General features: G+C 43.2%; 1 protein-coding gene across 2 annotated transcripts; it reads left to right on the top strand.

The window, feature by feature from the left end:
- Positions 1 to 4,224: 4,224 nt before the first annotated feature.
- Positions 4,225 to 12,621, top strand: LOC129864099 (uncharacterized). 2 transcript variants are annotated; one of them, XM_055936699.1, is made up of 4 exons: positions 4,225 to 4,304; positions 6,332 to 6,511; positions 10,095 to 10,256; positions 10,551 to 12,621. In XM_055936699.1, exons 2-4 carry the CDS (start codon positions 6,334 to 6,336, stop codon positions 10,970 to 10,972), a joined length of 762 nt encoding a protein of 253 aa, XP_055792674.1. In that variant the 5' UTR covers positions 4,225 to 4,304; positions 6,332 to 6,333; the 3' UTR covers positions 10,973 to 12,621. The 2 variants fall into 2 exon arrangements, with proteins under 2 accessions (XP_055792674.1, XP_055792673.1); XM_055936698.1 differs by lacking the exon at positions 4,225 to 4,304 and adding an exon at positions 4,314 to 4,830.
- Positions 12,622 to 22,025: the final 9,404 nt, after the last annotated feature.

Genomic DNA, 22,025 nt, shown 5'->3' with positions numbered 1-22,025 from the left:
GAATAAATGAGTCAGGAGCAGGTTCTTACATTGGACAAAGTTCTCTACTGAGGTATTTATTTCCTCTCAAACAATCCCACACAATCAAGAATGATCTCACAAGGAAAACACAAATCTTCTTCTTTACAGGAACACAACGTGAGTAACTTTAAACTATAACATAAATTATGGGTGTGTCGCCACCTTAACTATCCGTTCGTCGAGAGCCCCCTTCGGGTGGTGGTGCGGATCCGTGGTTGCCATTCCCAATAGGTAGTTTGTCCTCTTCTTCTCCCTTTCGTCCGGTAAGTCCTCTCCTTTGAAGAAGCAATAATTATTTTTGTTTCTCCAGTCTCCCCCACTACCGGTTCCCTCCTCTCTCTTGTAGTGGGAAGCGAATAGGTCAGCTGTGCTTAATTGCCTCTGATCACCTTGACTCACAGGCTGGGCTACTATCCTTGGGACCAGCCTGCCCCCTGGTGGTCCTTCCACAAAAAAATTAAGTATTTCCTCTTATCTGCTCGTTGTTCCCTTATGCCAGGGGTGTCAAACTCATTCCACGGAGGGCCTTGTGTCTGCAGGTTTTTGGTCTTTCCTTTCAATAAAGCCCTAGACAACCAGGTGTGGGGAGTTCCTAACTAATTAGTGATGTTAATTCATCAATCAAGTACAAGGGTGGAGCGAAAACCCGCAGACACTCGGCCCTCCGTGGAATGAGTTTGACACCTGTGCCTTATGCCATAGTTTGTACATCTCAATTGTCAGTAGAATCCACATTTGTTTATTAAGCAAGTCAGCCATGTTTTTTTTAAAGACAGTAAATGAGGATGAATGAACTGTTTCGCTGCCAGACAAGGCTCCCCTGAGAGCCAGGTGTAGCTGAAAAGAAAGCTCTGCTGTTGGTACAGCTTTAGGTAGGCCCTAACAGTTTGTGGGCACCGTTTGTCATTGTTAAAGTGCAATGAATATATTTACATTTGTTTGGTGTTGTGTTGTGTTGTGTAGAGGCTTTGCTAAATGAGGATGAATGAACTGTTTCGCTGCCAGACAAGGCTCCGGCTGAGAGCCAGGTGTAGCCGAAAAGAAAGCTCTGCTATTGGTACAGCTTTATGTAGGCCCAAACAGTTTGTGGGCACCGTTTGTCACCATTATAGTGCAATGAGTGTATTATTTAGTGTTGTGTTGTGTAGAAGCTTTGCTGGCATGCATCCCAATTTTGGGGGGTTGAGTTTGCCACAACAAGATTTACATGCTAAAATCTCCACTGGGGACTGCGATGTGGTATGGAGCTCGATTTGGCCTCTGCATGACTCCTGGTCTCCACATTTGTGTCACACACTCCATATGGAGCCTCCAACCACATTTTTGGATCAAGCATAAATTGTTTTTTAAAGTTGCTCCGTGAAGGCAATGAATGCCCTGACTTCTGGAAAGGCCGTATCACCAAAAATGCTGCACGACCAATGCAGACTTCAGATTGACGTCCCAAGGACCCCGGATAGCAATGGCCTTTATAATTTCTGGTAATCCAGAGGAAGAGGAAGAGAGAGAAGAAAGCGAGATGGTGGATGCGGTTTGGAAGAGCACGCTTGTTTGAAATGGAAAAGTGGTAGCTTTTGATAAATAAGAACATCAAGACGAAGCAGCTGCTTTATAAGTGGTATGCACTGTTGAGTGCTACACCCTGAGAGGTTCATGCTGATTGTGCGGAGATTGTGACAGCCGGTTAAAACTTCTTTAGACTAGGGGGCGACATTTTCGTTTTTGGCTAAAAAACGTACCCATTTGAAACTGCCTATTTCTCAGCCCCTGAAACTAGAATATACATATCAGTGTCAGATCATGATAGAAAACACTATGAAGTTTCCAAAACTGTAATTTTTTTGTCTGTGAGTTAAACAGAACTGATATTGCAGGCTAAAACCTGGGGAAAATCCAATCAGGAAGTGACCCTGTTTTTGAAACCTCTCTGTTCCTAAGCATCCCTATTGCCCATTGAAAGGGATATCAACCAGACTTCTTTTTCTATGGCTTCCCTGAGGTGTCAACAGCCTTTAGACATAGTTTCAGGTTTTTATTTTGAAGAATGAGCGTGAAAGGGCACATTGCGTAAGTGGATAGGTGGGGGCTCTCAGAGTGAGTTCTGCGTAACAGAGAAAGGTGGCCATTGTTCCTCCCTGTCCTGGTGAAAAGCCAACTGTCCCGGTTGATATATTATCGAATAGATATTTGAAAAACACCCTGAAGATGGATTATAAAAAATGTTTGACATGTTTCTGTGGATTCCTGGGCATAACGCATCAAACTAACAGAGGTATTTGGATATAAAAAATATCTTTATGGAACAAAAGGAAAATTTGTTGTCTAACTGGGAGTCTCGTTAGTGAAAACATCCGAAGATCATCAAAGGTAAACGATTAATTTGATTGCTTTTCTGATTTTCCTGACCAAGTTACCTGATGCTAGGTGTACTTATTGTTTTCTCGAGCGATCGATAAACTTACACAAACGCTTGTATTGTTTTCGCTGTAAAGCATAATTTCAAAATCTGAGACGACAGATGGATTAACAAAAGGCTAAGCTGTGTTTTGCAATATTGCACTTGTGATTTCATGAAATTATATTATATTATATACATGTGGCGCTAGGCTAGGCTATGCTAGTCAGCGTTTCTGATGACAATTATCCCGGATCCGGGATGGGTGGTTCAGAAAGGTTAAATGCCGTCCCTTGAGAAGGCAAGAACAAGATGTATGTCAGGAGAAGTGCAGTATTATCATAAGGAGACATATACTTGGAATATGGAGGAGGAATGGAGGGAAAAAGAGAGGCAGAGGAGGTCTAAGAGAGAGGGGGAGGAAGAAGGTGAGATTGAGTCTGTTAAAAATGGTGGGAAAAGGAAGGTGGTTTGTTAAAGAAGAATGTTAGAAAGTGTAAGCAGAGTGAGCTGAAGACAGGAGGAGAACTGGAAGTGAATGAGGTCGATGTATCGGAGGTGGTAGGTGTGGTGAAGTTCTCGAAGGCCGAGGCTTTTACCGAGGGTCAGCATGAAGATGAGTGTGTGACAGCAGGAGTGAAATTTTTGGAAAAGTGGACCCTTGCCTTTTGGCTGATCCATTTGTGGGTGAAAACAGAGTTGGTGCTGTGGAATCGGTGAGGGTAATCAGAAGTGGTCTTGTGATAATTGTTTGTGTTTCTGTTGGTCAGAGGGAGAAGGCTGTGTTAGGCTGTGTGAAGGCTGTGTTAAACGAATGAGGACAAGAAAGGTAAATAGTTTTTCTCCCAAGAAAAGGGTGCCATTGAAAGGAGTGATTACTGGGGTAGCAGTAAATGTAAAAGTTGACCATTTTAAGGGGAAGATTCACAGTGTTTGTGATGCTTGTCGTTTGGTGCGACGCAGATAGGGTGGTGTGAGTGGTGAAACAGAAGAGTCATTATCTGTTCTTTTGAGTTTTGATGTTGAGTCTTTGCCGGACATAGTGATGTTAGGATATATAAGTTATCCTGTACGAGCTTTAGTGTCCGAATACATTACATTGTTACAGGTGTCAAGCTTATGGGCAAGTGGCAGCAGTGTGTAGGAGGAAGGTTCCTAGGTGTGAGAAGTGTGCAGAAGGGCATGACACAAAGCAATGTGTAGCATTGGTGAAAGTAGTGGTATGTGTTCATTGTAGGGGTGCCAATGGGGCTGGGGATCAGAAATGTTTGTGTGAGAGAGGCAGGTTGAGGTTTCCAGTGTTAGAGTAGTGCAGAAGTTGTCATATGCTGGGGCAGTGAAGAAAGGAGAGGAAGATGGGTCAAGGGGGAGGGGTCCTGAGAGGAGGGGTGTGAGTAGTAGATCTGTACCAGTACATAGGGATAGGTCAACAAGTGATATATGTTTCAGCAAGATTGGATTTTTAGCATTTATAGCAATGGTTATCACCTGTACTGCAGGGATGGAACGTAAATCACATTAAATTGAGGTTGTGGTGGCAGCTGCAGAGAGGTATTTGGGTGTGCGAGACTTGACACCAGAAGAGTTACATGGTGTGATAAGTGGTGGTGTCCCATCCTTTCATGTTGGCCTGAGGTAGGACTAAATAGATGTAAATAGTGGAGTAGGGTGGTGTTATTTTGAAGAAATTGTGAGTGTAGTGTTAAAATTAGAAGGTAGGGTATTTGTTTGTTTATTTACTTTTTTTCAAGCAAAGTATAAGGAAGGTGGCGGTAGGTGGCGATAATGCAACATTTATTGGATGCCAACCGCCGTTAAACCTCATCGAAGAAGAAGGAAAGGAAGAGGAAAAGAGAGGATCAACTCGGCGGCAAATCTGTCTCCCCCAGTAGGTTGCGTTATTTTTCGTTGTTTCGCCCACCAAGCAAGTCGTTTTGTATGTAGGTCAATGACAATGTCGAATTTGGTCAACTAAAATATGAATGCTTTATATGCCACGTGAGGTTTATTTGATCGAATATAAGTTTCGTAATGCTTAAATTGTTATGAGTGTACAGATATTAGTAGGACACGTGACATCCCGGCAACTTTGAGAAAAAAAACACTTTTTATTGGAGTTGCCTCGAGATGGTCATGCATATTCATTCATGTGATGAGGCAGTAGCATAGAAAGGATAGGCGGGAACTAGACAGCGCCTTTGTGGACAACAACTCCCATTTTTAGGGCGGAGAGACATGTATCTTGTCAGTATATCTATTATCTTTGGCTAAATACAAACGAGATAATTCCGTGTTGAAATGGATTGAGATTACGTCAACTAAGAAACAATATATTTTTAGCCACACCTATCAGTCATTGAGATATATATGAATAATTATATGTTCGTGGATTTCATAGTTTTTTTTTTAGCTCGGTAAGTAACGTTAGCCATAGAAGTAGCTTGGGTAGGGTTGTTATTGTGCGCGTGCATTCTAAATGGCCACCTAGTTACTTGATTGATAATTTATTATCTGAGTTAATTCAGGGCACGAGAGGAGTTGGAAATGTGACATTTTGTAATGCCTAATTTTACACACCCATCATGTATAGCTAGCTTTTCAGACGATATGCTGAACAATAGACGATTCAATTGTGTCACATGACGTTTTTATTTGTATTATTTGGTTATCCCTGAATAGCACGTAACGTTAGCGAGTCTACATTTTAGTCTCCAACATACTTTGTAGTGTATTGGGCTAGGCTTGGTGCTGGTTAGGGAAGGGTTGAGTGCTATATGCATTACCTAACAATGTTAGCTAATTTGATTCCGAGAAAATATTGCTGTTCTTTCAACAACTCTCTCATTTTAGGTATCCCAACATTAGGTTTACAGTGTTAATGTTCCTACAACCTGCACCAGAACACTGTGCTTCTTAGTTAGGCTATTTATTTTGTACATAATCTCTCTTTACTTTGTAGGTGTAAACTGTATTTACATTGGAATCATATTATTATACGGAACAAAAATATAAATGCAACAATTTCAATGATTTTACTGAGTTACAGTTCATATAAGGAAGTCAGTCAATTTAAAAAAATGAACTAGGCCCTAATCTATGGATTGGGCATGTGCACAGCCATGGGTGGGCCTGGGAGGACATGGGCCCACCCAATTGGGAGCTGGGCCCAGTCAATCAGAATCAGGTTTTCCCCACAAAAGGGCTTTATTACAAACACAAATACTCCTCAATTTCATCAGCAGCCCTGGTGGCTGGTCTCAGACAGTCCCGCAGTTGTAGAAGCTGGAGGTGGAGAACCTGAGCTGACGTGGTTACACGTGGTCTGCGGTTGTGAGGCCGGTTGGACGTACTGCCAAATTCTCTAAAACTATGATGGAGATGGCTTATGGTAGAGAAATTAACATTAAATTCTCTAGCAACAGCTCTGGTGGGCATACCTGCAGTCAGCAGTTCAGTTGCAGACTATTTCAAAACTTGTGACATAGTATTGTGACAAAATAGTGGATTTTTATTCTCCCCAGCTCAAGGTTAATATGCCACACCTGTCAGGTGCATGGGTTATTTTGTCAAAGGAGAAATGCTCACTAACAGGGATGTAAACAAACTTATGCACAAAATTGGAGAGTGATAAGCTTTTTGTGTGTATGGAACATTTCTGTAGAAAAAGAGTTCCGCTCATGAAACATGGGACAAACACTTTACATGTTGTGTTTAATATTTTTGTTCACTATACATCTAACATAACCATACACATTGCTTGTCTGAAACAGTAAAAAAAAAAATCCAGAGTCCAGACTAGCACAACACCCAGCCTAAATGCTGGCATCACATCTATGCATTTGGCAGCTGTTGCAAAGTCTCTGAGTCTCATTTGTAAAAATTGTTATTGGTAAGTCCATTGTGTCTCCCCTCCAGCCATGACTCTGAGCATGTCTCCGGCTGCGGTGTGCCAGTGCTTTACGCTGGTGTCACTGTGCACATCCATCGCCGACCCAAACTGGATCCAAGTCATGAACAACACTGACCCCGGAGGCAAACAGCTCATCTATGGTGTGGCTTTCATACTGCATGCTCCCCAGAACCTCACTGACACAGGTAGGGGCAAGACTGGATGTGGAAGAAGTGTTGTACTGAGGATTGTCTTTTCACTCTTATCAAGTTTTATTGGTCGTATGTACACATGGTATACACCGTCCAACGAAATGCTTGCTTGCAGGTTCCTTCTCGACAATGCAACATCAATAAGAAATAAAATAATATAAACAAAGTAAATCAGTAGAATATAATAAACATTTTAGCAAAAGTATAATACAGGAAGACAATATTTAAAGTCCAATATTTACATGTGTTTTGGGGAAAGGATGGATTGGGGGACAAGTGTCATGTTGACACTGTTAAAATGTGCTCACGCTATGTCTGATAACATGTGTCTCTATTCTATTCTTCTATGTTTGCATTGTCCATATGCAATTGTGTGTATTCCCTGCTTGAGCACACTAGTCTGTGAGCAGCTGTGGGTGTACTGTAAATGTCTATACAGTGCCTACGGAAAGTATTCAGAACCCTTGACTTTTTACCCATTTTGTTACGTTACTCTTATTCTAAAATTGATCAAATAAAAAATGTACACACAATACCCCATAATGACAAAGCGAAAACAGGTTTTTAGATTTTTTTTGCAAATGTATAAAACAGAAATACCTTAAGTATTCAGACCCTTTGCTATGAGACTCGAAATTGAGCGCATGTGCATCCTGTTTCCATTGATCATCCTTGATGTTTTTACGACTTGATTGGAGTCCACCTGTGGTAAATTCAATTGATTGGACATGATTTGGAAAGGCACACACCTGTTTATATCAGGTCCCGAAGTTGACAGTGCATGTCAAAGCAAATACCAAGCCATGAGGTCGAAGGAATTGTCTGTAGAGCTCCTAGACAGGATCGTGTCGAGGCACAGATCTGGGAAAAGGTACCAAAATATTTCTGCAGCATTGAAGGTCCCCAAGAACACAGTGGCCTCCATTTTTTAAATGGAAGAAGTTTGGCACCAAGACTCTTCCAAGAGCTGTCCGCCCGGCCAAACTGAGCAATCGGGGGAGAAGGGCCTTGATCAGGGAGGTGACCAAGAACCCGATGGTCACTCTGACAGAGCTCTATAGTTCTTCTGTGGAGATGGGATAACTTTCCAGAAGGACAGCCATCTCTGCAGCACTCCAACAATCAGACCTTTTATGGTAGAGTGACCAGACGGAAGCCACTCCTTAGTAAAATACACATGACAGCCCGCATGGAGTTTGCCAAAAGGCACCTAAAGACTCTCAGACCATGAGAAACAAGATTCTTTGGTCTGATGAAACCAAGATGAAACTTGGTCTGAATGCCAAGCGTCACGTCTGGAGGAAACCTGGCACCATCCCTACGGTGAAGCATGGTGGTGGCAGCATCATGCTGTGGGGATAATTTTCAGCGGCAGGGACTGAGAGACTAGTCAGGATCGAGGCAAAGATGAATGGAGCAATATACAGAGAGATCCTTGATGACAACCACCTGCTCCAGAGCACTCAGGAACTCAGACTGGGATGAATGTTCACCTTCCAACAGGACAACGACCCTAAGCACACAGCCAAGACAACACAGGAGTGGCTTCGGGACAAGTCTCTGAATGTCCTTGAGTGGCCCAGCCAGAGCCCGGACTTGAACCCGATCGAACATCTCGGGACAGACCTGAAAATTGCTGTGCAGCAATGCTCCCCATCCAACCTGACAGAGCTTGAGAGGATCTGCAGAGTAGAATGGGAGAAGCTCCCCAAATACAGGCGTGCCAAGCTTGTAGCGTCATACCCAAGAAGACTTAAAGCTGTAATCGCTCCCAAAGGTGCTTCAACAAAGTACTGAGTAAACGGTCTGAATACTTACAGTACCAGTCAAAAGTTTGGACACACCTACTCATTCCAGGGTTTTTCTTTATTTTTTACTATTTTCTACATTGTAGAATAATAGTGAAAACATCAACTATGAAATGACACATGTAATCATGTAGTAAACGAAGTGTTAAATAAATGAAAATAAATTTTATATTTGAGATTCTTAAAAGTAGCCACCCCTTGTTTTGATGACAGCTTTGCATACCCTTGGCATTCTCTCAACCAGCTTCATGAGGTAGTCACCTGGAATGCATTTCAATTAACAGGTGTGCCTTGTTAAAAGTTCATTTGTGGAATTTCTTTCCTTAATGTGTTTGAGCCAATCAGTTGTGTTGTGAGTAGGTAGGGGTGGTATACAGAAGAGAGCCCTATTTGGTAAAAGACAAAGTCCATATTATTGCAAGAGCAGATCAAATAAGCAAAGAGACACGACAGTTCATCATTACCTTAAGGCATGAAGGTCAGTCAATCCAGAACATTTCAATAACTTTGAAAGTTTCTTCAAGTGTAGTTGCAAAAACCATCAAGCACTATGATTTTAAACTGGCTCTCATGAGGACTGCCACAGGAAAGGAAGATCTACAGTTACCTCTGCTGCAGAGGATAAGTTCATTAGAGTTACCAGCCTCAAATTGCAGCCCAAATAAATGCCTCACAGAGTTCAAGTAACAGACACATCTCAACATCAACTGTTCAGAGGAGACTGCGTGAATCAGGCCTTCCACTACTAAAGGACACCAATAATAAGAAGAGACTTGCTTGTGCCAAGAAACACGCACAATGGACATTAGACCTTGGTCTGATGAGTCCAAATTTGAGATTATTGGTTCCAACCGCCGTGTCTTTGTGAGACGCAGAGTAGGTGAACGGATGATCTCTGCTTGTGTGGTTCCCACCGTGAAGCATGGAGGACGAGGTGTGATGGTGTAGGGGTGCTTTGCTGGTGACACTGTCTGTAATTTATTTAGAATTCAAGGCACACTTAACCAGCATGGCTACCACAGCAATCTGCAGTAATACGCCATCCCATCTGGTTTGCGCTTAGTGGGACTATAATTTTTTTTCCCAACAGGACAAATACACAGCCTGGAGGTGTTTTGGGTAAGGGCTATTTGACAAAGAAGGAGAGGGATGGAATGCTGTATCAGATGACCTGACCTCCACAATCACCTGACCTCAACCCAGTTGAGATGGTTTGGGATGAGTTGGACCGCAGAGTGAAAGAAAAGCAGCCAACTAGTGCTCAGCATATGTGGGAACTCCTTCAAGACTGTTGGAAAAGCATTCCAGGTGAAGCTGGTTGAGAAAATGCCAAAAGTGTGCAATGCAGTCATCAAGGCAAAGGGTGGCTACTTTGAAGAATATAAAATATATTTTGATTTGTTTAACACTTTTTGGTTACTACTTGATTCCATGTGTTATTTTGTAGTTTTGATGTCTTCACTATTATTATACAATGTAGAAAATAGTACAAATAAAGGAAAACCCTTGAATGAGTAGTGTGTCCAAACTTTTGACTGGTACTGTGTGTAACTGTCATATTTCAGTTGTGTTTCTAAGAAATTTGCCAACATTTCTACAAACCTGTTTTTGCTTTGTCATTATGGGGTATTGTGTGTAGATTTTTTTTCTCTCCCCCTGATCAATTTAATACATTTTAGAATAAGGCTGTATCGTAACAAATTGTGGAAAAAGTCAAGTGGTCTGAATACTTTCCGAATGCACTGTATGTGTGCGTTCCCTCCCTGCAGGTCCCCTGGGTGGCGTAAATGGCTGGGGGGTGTGGCTGCTCTATGCCCTGGCGGCTCTGTGCTACAGTGCTGTCCTGCTCTCCAGCTCCTCCTTCCTATTGGACTTCCTGGGGACTGGGATGTCCCACCCTCGACTGGTGGTGTTACTCCACATCTCCACAGGTAACCTAACTTCTCTGTCTCTCATTTTTATTTTTCTCTCTTCCTCTTGTTCTCTTTTGCTGTCTTTGTCTGTTTTTTGTGTCTCACTCACTGAGGGGTTATCACAATACTGTCATCACTTGAAGAAGAATGCACTCACAGGTCTCTCAAAATATGAACACTCATAGAATGACGAGCCATGTTTGCTGAGCCATGTTAGCTTACATCACTCTCTGCAGTTCTCTCTGGGATTAATTAGTATGTCATTCTCTCTCTCTCTTACCCACTCTCTCTATTTTCTTCCTCTCTCCCCAGTGGTTCTCCTCCTGTCTGTTCTGGGAGTGTGTGGGGCCTGCCTGTACATCATCCACTGCAACCTTCAGGAGGGCAAGTTTGGGCCACTGTGGGAATGGGTAGGGGGCTGGACCTGGCCTTGGTCTGGCTCCAGGAGCCAGGGAGGGGCGGCAGGGATGAAGCCTTACCCAGGCGAGAGCTTCTACATCACCATGCTGGGCCTGCTCTTCTCCTGCCTGGCCGGTGTGAGCAGCCTGAGCAGCCTGGGGGACCCCACCTCCACCCAGAGGGACTACACAGCTGTGGTGGAGTGGGACGACAGTGACACAGAACCCCTTACCCCCAGGGAGCAGGGAGTGGGACAGTCTGACGAAGAGGAGGGGGTAGGAGACGTGTTGCCTGAACTGACTCAGGGGGAGGTGGGTGGAAGTGGAGACTGCTAAAGGGGTTTATTGGACCACTACAGGGGTAAAGGTTTGAATGTGTGGCCCAAAATGGCTTAGTTTCGGACTAGAATGCAAACCAGGATCACACCACACATGGCCTGTAACAGACTTAATTAGACAGCAGTGCTGGCGCCTGCCCTGGTCATGTTTTGAATCCCTATTGCTTCACTAGACCAAGCTGGTGGAATCCAGTCAGGAGCCAAAAAAGAGACCAGATACGTTTCCTAATGTTGTTTTAATGTTTGTCTGCCTAAAACATGCCTTCTCGGGGTATGTACAGTTGCACAACATCAAGTCAATAACCCATTTACCCATTTTTCCTTGTGGGAGTTTATGCCCAGCGTCTCACACTTGACTCGACCAAGATAAATCGTTATTTTGCTAGCTGTGATATTTGGAAAAGTGTGACAAGAATGTAACACGGTTAAGCTATTTCTGTCTGTGTGACCAGGGAAAGTGAGAGTCTGTATGTTATAATCGATGTGTGACGCAAATTATATGCCCTTCCTGCTCATCAATGGGAACAAGCTTTGACCCTGTTCACATTACTGCAAAATAACCACTGGGGAATGTTCCGGATCAGCGAATGGTTTGTAACAGTTCAGAACCAGAAAATATGTTCAATGAGCAGAAGTTCAGACTGCTCAACATTGCGATCCTAACATAGCTCATGTTTGTACAATCACCTACTCTCCTCTTCTAGTTAACATAGAAATCCCTAGAGGAAGGTTTTTCTGATTCTTTTAACAGGTTGTTTTTTAACGTATGCATTATTTTAACTTCTTAAACCCTTTGCACAGTCTTCCATAGTGACACTTTAAGTTTCCCAAATGGTGGAAACAAATCACAGATTTCTATGGAAGATTTACCTGAAGTGTACTGAAACTGGAGTTTCCTTTGAGAAATTCAATTTAAAAAGCCCATTTGGCTTCTATTATGGCCACTATGGCTTTAATCACAAATTTAGGAACTATTTATTAGCATGGTTGTTTACTACTATAGGAAAGATTGAGTGGGGATATGAAGTCTTTCCTTTCCACAGTAGGTAGTGTAAATACATGGCTCTTTCCTTTAAATGACTTGCTATCTAATCATATTTGAATAGGATGTATTAAATATTTGATGTGCTTAAATATTTATTGTTTCATAAAATGACACTGCTATTGGTCACAAGATACCTCAGATCACTGTGAAAATATATCCCGGTTTGGCATCTTTAGACGTCTACATTACAGCACAAACCACTGTATGTATGCTTATCCTACTTGAAGGTAACCAATAAGACAAGCTCCTTGATGGTGCTTGGTTGCATGTGATGGTAGGACCATGGATATTAACTTGATAAATTAAGATGGCTGCCTAGAATCAGGTTTACCTTACCCGCTTATACCCTCAAGGCCTGTTTCCTGGACACAGATTAATCTTAGTCCTGGACTAGGAAACATTTTCGATGGAGATTGTTTTTAGTTCAAGACTAGGCTTAATATGTGTCCGGGAAACCGTCCCTCAATCTTTTCCTCAGGTACATAGGAAGACATTCCTTCTCTTATTCCAGGGTCACAGTCCCATCTCTATGAATCAGACTTTTCATTGTTGTTGTTTATGATGCTATTTATTCATTAAACTATTTTAGCGTATTTGTAAAACATGTGTACATGCATTTTCTTTCTGTTCCAGAACAGAAGTGTCCAGTCCAGTTACTCTCATTCCCACTTATCTGCTGCATGTGTTGGTGTCCGTCATCTCTGCCTCTAGGTTAATTTCCAACCAACATCATCAGGAAATGGTCTTCATCCAAAACCACAAGATGACCACATTTGACCAGGTATTAACTTAGAATGTACATGGTAATTATCCAGTAATAACCTACAGTATGAATTACTTGTTTTCTTTGGGATTCATTTAAGCTCCCACAACAGGCACCATTTGGTACTAGGTTATGAAAATGTGTTTTAATTGTTTTAAGTACCTAACGCCATACTATTTCCCTGGTAAATGCCAGTCGAAACAGTACCATAAAATCAATTGCTACCCAAATTCAGCCTGTGGGAACATCTTATTATCAAATGAGGCATCTACTGTAGTAGAGGTCTAGGGATTTTATCTTAAACCAAAAACAATGAGATCGTCCCCCGATGATGTTTGTTGTAATGGAATGTGTATATCTTCATAGTGTATATCTGACTACTCTATGCAGGGTTCCATCCTATCAAAGAAAAGTTGTCTAGACCAATGTCAATATTTTCCATAGTTACTGGCTTGTGTTTGTGTGGGGATGTTCTTATTTGTCATGGGAGTGTCTAACACCCCTGGACATGATTGAAATCTGAATCCTGTCTGTTGTTGACAGTAGGTATCCTGGGGTATATGTCAGACTCATTATAGGGACTGCTAACCTTCTCTTCATTGACAATCAGATGGCTCTAAATATACCTCTCCATTTCAGAACTGTCCCACATCTTTCCTGAAGTCTTTCTGAATTCATAGGCAGGTTTTAGGGTTGGCCAGGCAGGACTCGCTGTGAACATGATGTCCCCTCTGTCAGCAAGCAATGACTTCAGCAGACAAACCACTACTTGGTAAATATAAATAATCTAAAGATATGGTTGAATATAGCCTATATCTATCCTATTAGTAGATTGGCACAAGGTTGGTTTACACCTGGGTTGCACGGTTCCAATCAAAGCTTACCCCCTCCTCTCTTTTCCTCTCCCCAACGCTCCCTCTACTGTCACGCCTCCACTCCCTTCTCCCATTGGACGGAAACCATTACCATAGTAACCTTGATAAATTGTTGATGTCGCCAGTGAATTTGTGAATGAGAGATAAGAAAGGAGAGAAGTGGGGGAGAGTCAAGGAGCCTATTTTAGTGGTGGTGTTGCGCTGATGGGTAAGTGAGTGTGTGTGTGTGTGAGTCTGAGCCTGTAGGTACAGTTGAAGTCGGAAGTTTACATACACTTAGGTTGCAGTCATTAAAGCTTGTTTTTAAACCACTCCACAAATTTCTTGTTAACAAACATCTGATTTGTGCATGACACAAGTAATTTTTCCAACAATTGTTTACAGACAGATTATTTCAGAGGTTGACTGTGCCTTTAAACAGCTTGGAAAATTCCAGAAAATTATGTCATGGCTTTAGAGGCTTCTAATAGGCTTATTGACATCATGTGAGTCAACTGGAGATGTACCTGTGGATGTATTTCAAGGCCTACCTTCAAACTCAGTGCCTTTTTGCTTGACATCATGGGAAAATCCAAAGAAATCAGCCAAGACCTCAGAAAAAAAATTGTAGACCTCCACAAGTCTGGTTCATCTTTGGGAGCCATTTCCGAACACCTGAAGGTACCACATTCATCTGTACAAACAGTAGATGCAAATTAATTACTTAAAAAACATAATGTGATTTTCTGGATTTATGTTTTAGATTCCGTCTCTCACAGTTGAAGTGTACCTATGATAAAAATTACAGACCTCTACATGCTTTGTAAGTTGGAAAACCTGCAAAATCGGCAGTGTGTCAAATACTTGTTCTCCCCACTGTGTGTGTATATATATATATACACACACACACTACCCCTTCAAAAGTTTGGGGTCACTTAGAAATGTCCTTGTTTTTAAAAGAAAAGCGCAATTTTTTTTGTCCATTTAAAATAACATCAAATTGATCAGAAATACAGTGTACACATTGTTAACATTGTTAACTTCTAGACATCAGGACTGCGATTACTCACCACAGACTAGCAGAATCCTTTTTCTTCTCTCATGACTCTGACGAGCCCGAGACGGAGGATATACGGCTCCCTCGGGAACAGGCCTCGACTCCCATGATCTGCATGAAGAGGAGTTAGAGAAAGAGAGGCTGGAGAGCGGGCTGCCTTCTGAGAATTCGAAGGCGATTGAATAAACCCCCACTTCCCTCAATTCTGCTAGCAAACGTGTAATCTTTGGACAATAAAATCGCAGAGTTATGGGGAAGATTAAACTACCAACGGGACATTAAAAACTGTAACAGCTTGTGCTTCACGAAGTCGTAGCTGAACGACGATGTACCGGCAGGATAGAACCGTGGCGTCTGGTAACACGAGGTGGCAGATTATGTATTTATGTAAATAACAGCTGATGCACTATCTAAGGAAGTCTCTAGCTATTGCTCGCCTGAGGTTGAGTATATCATGATACGCTGAAGACCACACTACCTACCGAGAGAGTTCTCATCTGTATTCTTCATAGCTGTTTACATACCACCTTAGAGGTTGGCACTAAAATAGCATTGAATGAGTTGTATTCCGCCATAAGCAAACAAGAAAACGCTCACCCAGAGGCGGCGCTACAAGTAGCCAGGGACTTTAATGCAGGGAAACTTAAATCAGTTGTACCAAATTTCTATCAGCATTTTAAATGTGCAACCAGAGGGAAAAGAACTCTGGACCACCTATACTCCACACACAGACACATACAAAGCTCTCCCTCGCTCTCCATTTGGCAAATCTGACCATAATTCCGTCCTCCTGATTCCTGCTTACAAGCAAAAATTAAAGCAGAAAGCACCAGTGACTAGATCAATAAAAAAGTGGTCAGATGAAGCATATGCTAAGCTACAGGACTGTTTTGCTAGCAGACTGGAATATGTTCCGGGATTTCTCCAATGGCATTGAGGAGTACACCACATCTGTCATTGACGTCGTCCCCACAGTGGCCGTACGTACATACCCCAACCAGAAGCCATGGATTACAGGCAGCATCCGCACTGAGCTAAAGGCTAGAGCTGCCGCTTTCAAGGAGCGGGACTCTGACCCGGAAGCTTATAAGAAATTCCGCTATGCCCTCCGACGTAGCATCAAACAGGCAAAGCGTCAATACAGGACTAAGATCGAGTCGTACTACACCGGCTCTGACGCTTGTCGGATGTGGCAGGGCTTGCAAACCATTACAGACTACAAAGGGAGTCGCAGCCCAGTGACACGAGCCTACCAGATGAGCTAAACTACTTTTATGCTTGCTTCAAGGTAAATAACATTGAAACATGCATGAGAGCACCAGCTGTACAGGAAGACTGTGTGATCACGCTCTCCGCAGCCGATGTGAGTAAGACCTTTTAAACAGGTCAACATTCACAAGACCACAGGGCCAGACGGATTACCTGGACGTGTACTGCGAGCAGACGCTGACCAACTAGCAAGTGTCTTCACTGACATTTTCAACCTCTCCCTGTCCGAATCTGTAATACCAACATGTTTTAAGCAGACCACCATAATGCCTGTGCCCAAGAACACTAAAGTAACCTGCCTAAATGACTACCGACCCGTAGTACTCACGTCTGTAGCCATGAAGTGCTTTGAAAGTCTGGTCATGCCTCACATCAACTTGCATCAATTTGCATACCGCCCCAACAGATCCACAGATGATGCAATTTCTATTGCACTCCACACTACCCTTTTCCACCTGGACAAAAGGAATACCTATGTGAGAATGCTATTCATCAACTATAGCTCAACGTTCAACACCATAGTGCCCTCAAAGCTCATCAATAAGCTAAGGACCCTGCGACTAAACACCTCACTCTGCAACAGGATCATGGACTTCCTGACGGGCTGCCCCCAGGTGGTAAGGGTAGGTAACAACACATCCGCCACGCTGATCCTCAACACAGGGGCCCCTCAGGGGTGCGTGCTCAGCCCCCTCCTGTACTCGCTGTTCACTCATGACTGCACGGCCAGGCACGAATCCAACACCATTAAATTTGCTGATGACACAACAGTGGCAGGCCTGATCACCGACAACAACGAGACAGCCTATAGGGAGGAGGTCAGAGACCTGGCCGTGTGGTGCCAGGACAACAACCTCTCCCTCAACGTGATCAAGACAAAGGAGATGATTGTGGACTACAGGAAAAAGAGGACCGAGCACTCCCCCATTCTCATCAACGGGGCTGCAGTGGAGCAGGTTGAGAGCTTGAAGTTCCTTGGTGTCCACATCACCAACAAACTAACATGGTCCAAGCACACCAAGACAGTTGTGAAGCGGGCACGACAAAAACTATTCCCCCTTCAGCAGACTGAAAAGATTTGGCATGGGTCCTCAGATCCTCAAAAGGTTCTACTGTTGCACCATCTAGAGCAGCCTGACCGGTTGCATCACTGCATGGTATGGCAACTGCTTGGCCTCCGACCGCAAGGCACTACAGAGGGTAGAGCGAACGGCCCAGGACATCACTGGGGCCAAGCTCCCTGCCATCCAGGACCTCTATACCAGGCAGTGTCAGAGGAAGGCCCTAAAAATTGTCACTCCAGCCAACCTAGTCATAGTGTTCTCTCTGCTACCGCACAGCAAGCGGTACCGGAGCGCAAAGTCTTGGTCTAAGAGCCTCCTAAACAGCTTCTACCCCCCCAATCCATAAGACTCCTGAACATCTAGTCAAATGGCTACCCAGACTATTTGCATTGCCCTCCCCCCCTCTCCACACCACTGCCACTCTCTGTTGTCATCTATGCATAGTCACTTGACTCTGTACCGGCACCCCCCTGTATATGTTATTTTTTACTGCTGCTCTTTAATTTCTTGTTACTTGTATCTCTTATTCTTATCTGTATTTTTTTTAAACTGCACTGTTGGTTAGGGGCTCGTAAGTAAGCATTTCACTGTAAGGTCTACACCTGTTGTATTCGGCGCATGTGACTAATAACATTTGATTTGATTTGAAATGACAATTGTAGCTGGAAATTGCAGATTTAGGCGTACAAAGGCCCATTATCAGCAACCATCACTCCTGTGTTCCAATGGTACGTTGTGTTAGCTAATCCAAGTTTAGCATTTTAAAAAGCGAATTCGTCGTTAGAAAACTGTTTTGAAATTATGTTAGCACAGCTGAACAGTTATGCTGATTTTAAATTAGCAATAAAACTGGCATTTAGACTAGTTGAGTATCCGGAGCATCAGCATTTGTGGGTTCTCGATTATAGGCTCATAATGGTCAGAAACAAAGCCCTTTCTTCTGAAACTCGTCAGTCTAATCTTGTTCTGAGAAATGAAGGCTATTCCATGCTAGAAATTGCCAAGAAACTGAAGATCTCGTACAACGCTGTGTACTACTCCCTTCACAGAACAGCGCAAACTGGCTCTAACCAGAATAGAAAGACTGGGAGGCCCCGGTGCTGAGCAAGAGGACAAGTACATGAGTATCTAGTTTGAGAAACAGACTCCTCACAAGTCCTCAACTGGCAGCTTCATTAAATAGTACCTGCAAAACACCAGTCTCAACGTCAACAGTGAAGAGGCGACTCCGGGATGCTGGCCTTCAAAGAAAAAAAATAACTAGGCAAGTCAGTTACTAACAAATTATTATTTACAATGACGGACTACCCCAGCCAAACCCAGACGATGCTGGGCCAATATTGCGCCGCCCCATGGGACTCCCAATCACTGTTGGTTGTGATACAGCCTGGAATCAAACCATGGTCTGTAGTGACACCTCTAGCACTGAGATTTCAAATTTATTTTATAAAGCCCTTCTTACATCAGCTGATTTCTCAAAGTGCTGTACAGAAACCCAGCCTAAAACCCCAAACAGCAAGCAATGCAGGTGTAGAAGCACGGTGGCTAGGAAAAACTCTCTAGAAAGGCCCAGAACCTAGGAAGAAACCTAGAGAGGAACCAGGCTATGAGGGGTGGCCAGTCCTCTTCTGGCTGTGCCGGGTGGAGATTATAACAGAACATGGCCAAGAAAGAAAGAAAGAGCATACTTAAATTCACACAGGACACCGGATAAGACAGGAGAAATACTATAACAGACTGACCCTAGCCCGCTGACACACAAACTACTGCAGCATAAATACTGAAGGCTGAGACAGGAGAGGTCGGGAGACACTGTGGGCCCATCCGACGATACCCCCGGACAGGGCCAAACAGGCAGGATATAACCCCACCCACTTTGCCAAAGCACAGCCCCCACACCACTAGAGGGATATCTTCAACCACCACCGACAAGGCGGAGTATAGCCCACAAAGATCTCCGCCACGGAACAACCCAAGGGGGGGCGCCAACCCAGACAGATCACGTCAGTGACTCAACCCACTCAAGTGACGCACCCCTCCTAGGGACGGCATGGAAGAGCACCAGTAAGCCAGTGACTCAGCCCCTGTAATAGGGTTAGAGGCAGAGAATCCCAGTGGCGAGAGGGGAACCGGCCAGGCAGAGACAGCAAGGGCGGTTCGTTGCTCCAGTGCCTTTCTTTTCACCTTCACACTCCTGGGCCAGACTACACTCAATCATAGGACCTACTGAAGAGATGAGTCTTCAATAAAGACTTAAAGGTTGAGACCAAGTCTGCGTCTCTCACATGGGTAGGCAGACCATTCCATAAAAATGGATCTCTATAGGAGAAATAGGGCTACTTAATGTCTCTGTTCACCAGCTATTTGCTTCCAGCTGTTTGCTTAGAAATTTTAGAGGCAGTTAGGAGGCCTGCGTCTTGTGACTGTAGCGTACGTGTAGGTATGTATGGCAGGACCAAATCGGAAAGATAGGTAGGAGCAAGCCCATGTAATGCTTTGTAGGTTAGCAGTAAAACCTTGAAATCAGCCCTTGCCTTAACAGAAAGCCAGTGTAGAGAGGCTAGCACTGGAGTAATATGATCCATTTTTTTGGTTCTAGTCAAGATTCTAGCAGCCGTGTTTAGCACTAACTGAAGTTTATTTGGTGCTTTATCCGGGTAGCCGGAAAGTAGAACATTGCAGTAGTCTAACCTAGAAGTGAAAAAAGCGTGGATTCATTTTTGGACAGAACATTTCTGATTTTTGCAATGTTACGTAGATGGAAAAAAGCTGTCCTTGAAACAGTCTTGATATGTTCATCAAAAGAGAGATCAGGGTCCAGAGTAACGCAGAGGTCCTTCACAGTTTTATTTGAGACGACTGTACAACCATCAAGATTAATTGTCAGATTCAACAGAAGATCTCTGTGTTTCTTGGGACCTAGAACAAGCATCTCTGTTTTGTCCGGGTTTAAAAGTAGAACATTTGCAGCCATCCACTTCCTTATGTCTGAAACACAGGCTTCCAGCGAGGGCAATTTTGGGACTTCACCATGTTTCATCAAAATGTACAGCTGTGTGTCATCCGCATAGCAGTAAAAGTTAACATTATGTTTCCGAATGACATCACCAAGAGGTAAAATATATAGTGAAAACAATAGTGGTCCTAAAACGGAATGTTGAGGAACACCGAAATTTACAGTGATAAACCATTGATAAACCATTCACAGAGACAAACTGATATCTTTCCAACAGATCAGATCTAAACCAGGCCAGAACTTGTCCGTGTAGACCAATTTGGGTTTCCAAACTCTCCAAAAGAATGTGGTGATCGATGGTATCAAAGGCAGCACTAAGGTCTAGTAGCACGAGGACAGATGCAGAGCCTCGGTCTGACGCCATTAAAATGTCATTTACCACCTTCACAAGTGCAGTCTCAGTGCTATGATGGGGTCTAAAACCAGACTGAAGCATTTCGTATACATTGTTTGTCTTCAGGAAGGCGGTGAGTTGCTGCGCAACAGCTTTTTCTAAAATGTTTGAGAGGAATGGAAGATTCGATATAGGCCGATAGTTTTTATATTTTCTGGGTCAAGGTTTGGCTTTTTCAAGAGAGGCTTTATTACTGCCACTTTTAGTGAGTTTGGTACACATCCGGGGGATAGAGAGCCGTTTATTATGTTCAACATAGGAGGGTCGAGCACAGGAAGCAGCTCTTTCAGTAGTTCAGTTGGAATAGGGTCCAGTATGCAGCTTGAAGGTTTAGAGGCCATGGTTATATTCATCATTGTGTCAAGAGATATAGTACTAAAAGACTTGAGTGTCTCCCTTTATCCTAGGTCCTGGCAGAGTTGTGTAGACTCAGGACAACTGCGCTTTGGAGGAATTTGCAGATTTAAAGAGGAGTCCGTAATTTGCTTTCTAATGATAATGTTCTTTTCCTCAAAGAAGTTCATGAATGTATCACTGCTGAAGTGAAAGCCATCCTCTCTTGGGGAATGTTGTTTTTTAGTTATCTTTGCGACAGTATGAAAAATATATTTTGAATTGTTCTTATTGTCCTCAATTAAGTTGGAAAAATAGGATGATCGAGCAGCAGTGAGGGCTCTTCGATACTGCACGGTACTGTCTTTCCAAGCTAGTTGGAAGAGTTCCTGTTGGTGTGGCGCCATTTCCGTTCCAATTTTCTGGAAGCTTGCTTCAGATCTCTGGTATTTTCTGTATACCAGGGAGCTAGTTTCTTATGACAAATGCTTTTTGTTTTTATGGGTGCGATTGCATCTAGGATATTGCGCAAGGTTAAATTGAGTTCCTCAGTTAGGTAGTTAACTGATTTTTGTACTCTGACGTCCTTGGGTAGGCGGAGGGAGTCTGGAAGGGCATCTAGGAATCTTTGGGTTGTCCGAGAATTTATAGCATGACTTTTGATGATCCTTGGTTGGGGTCTGAGCAGATTATTTGTTGCTATTACAAACATAATAAAATGGTGGTCTGATAGTCCAGGATTATGAGGTAAAACATTAAGATCCACAACATTTATTGCACGGGACAAAACTAGGTCCAGAGTATGACTGTGGCAGTGAGTAGGTCCAGAGACATGTTGGACAAAACCCACTGAGTCGATGATGGCTCCAAAAGTCTTTTGGAGTGGGTCTGTGGACTTTTCCATGTGAATATTATCTGCCATGACTACAAGGTCCGATAGGAATTTAGGGAACTCAGTGAGGAACGCTGTATATAGTAGCTATAAGAAAAAAAAGTTATTGAGTAGGCGGCATAGATTTCATGACTAGAAGCTCAAAAGACAAAAACGTCTTTTTTTTGGTAAATTTAAATTTGCTATCATAAATGTTAGCACCACCTCTGCCTTTGCGGGATGCGCGGGGGATATGGTCACTAGTGTAACCAGAAGGTGAGGCCTCATTTAACACAGTAAATTCATCAGGCTTAAGCCATGTTTCAGTCAGGCCAATCACATCAAGATTATGATCAGTGATTAGTTCATTGACTATAACTGCCTT

Source organism: Salvelinus fontinalis, chromosome 10, assembly GCF_029448725.1.
Source record: "Salvelinus fontinalis isolate EN_2023a chromosome 10, ASM2944872v1, whole genome shotgun sequence".
Classification (NCBI taxonomy): domain Eukaryota; kingdom Metazoa; phylum Chordata; class Actinopteri; order Salmoniformes; family Salmonidae; genus Salvelinus; species Salvelinus fontinalis.
This window is presented reverse-complemented; position numbering and strand designations above follow the sequence as displayed.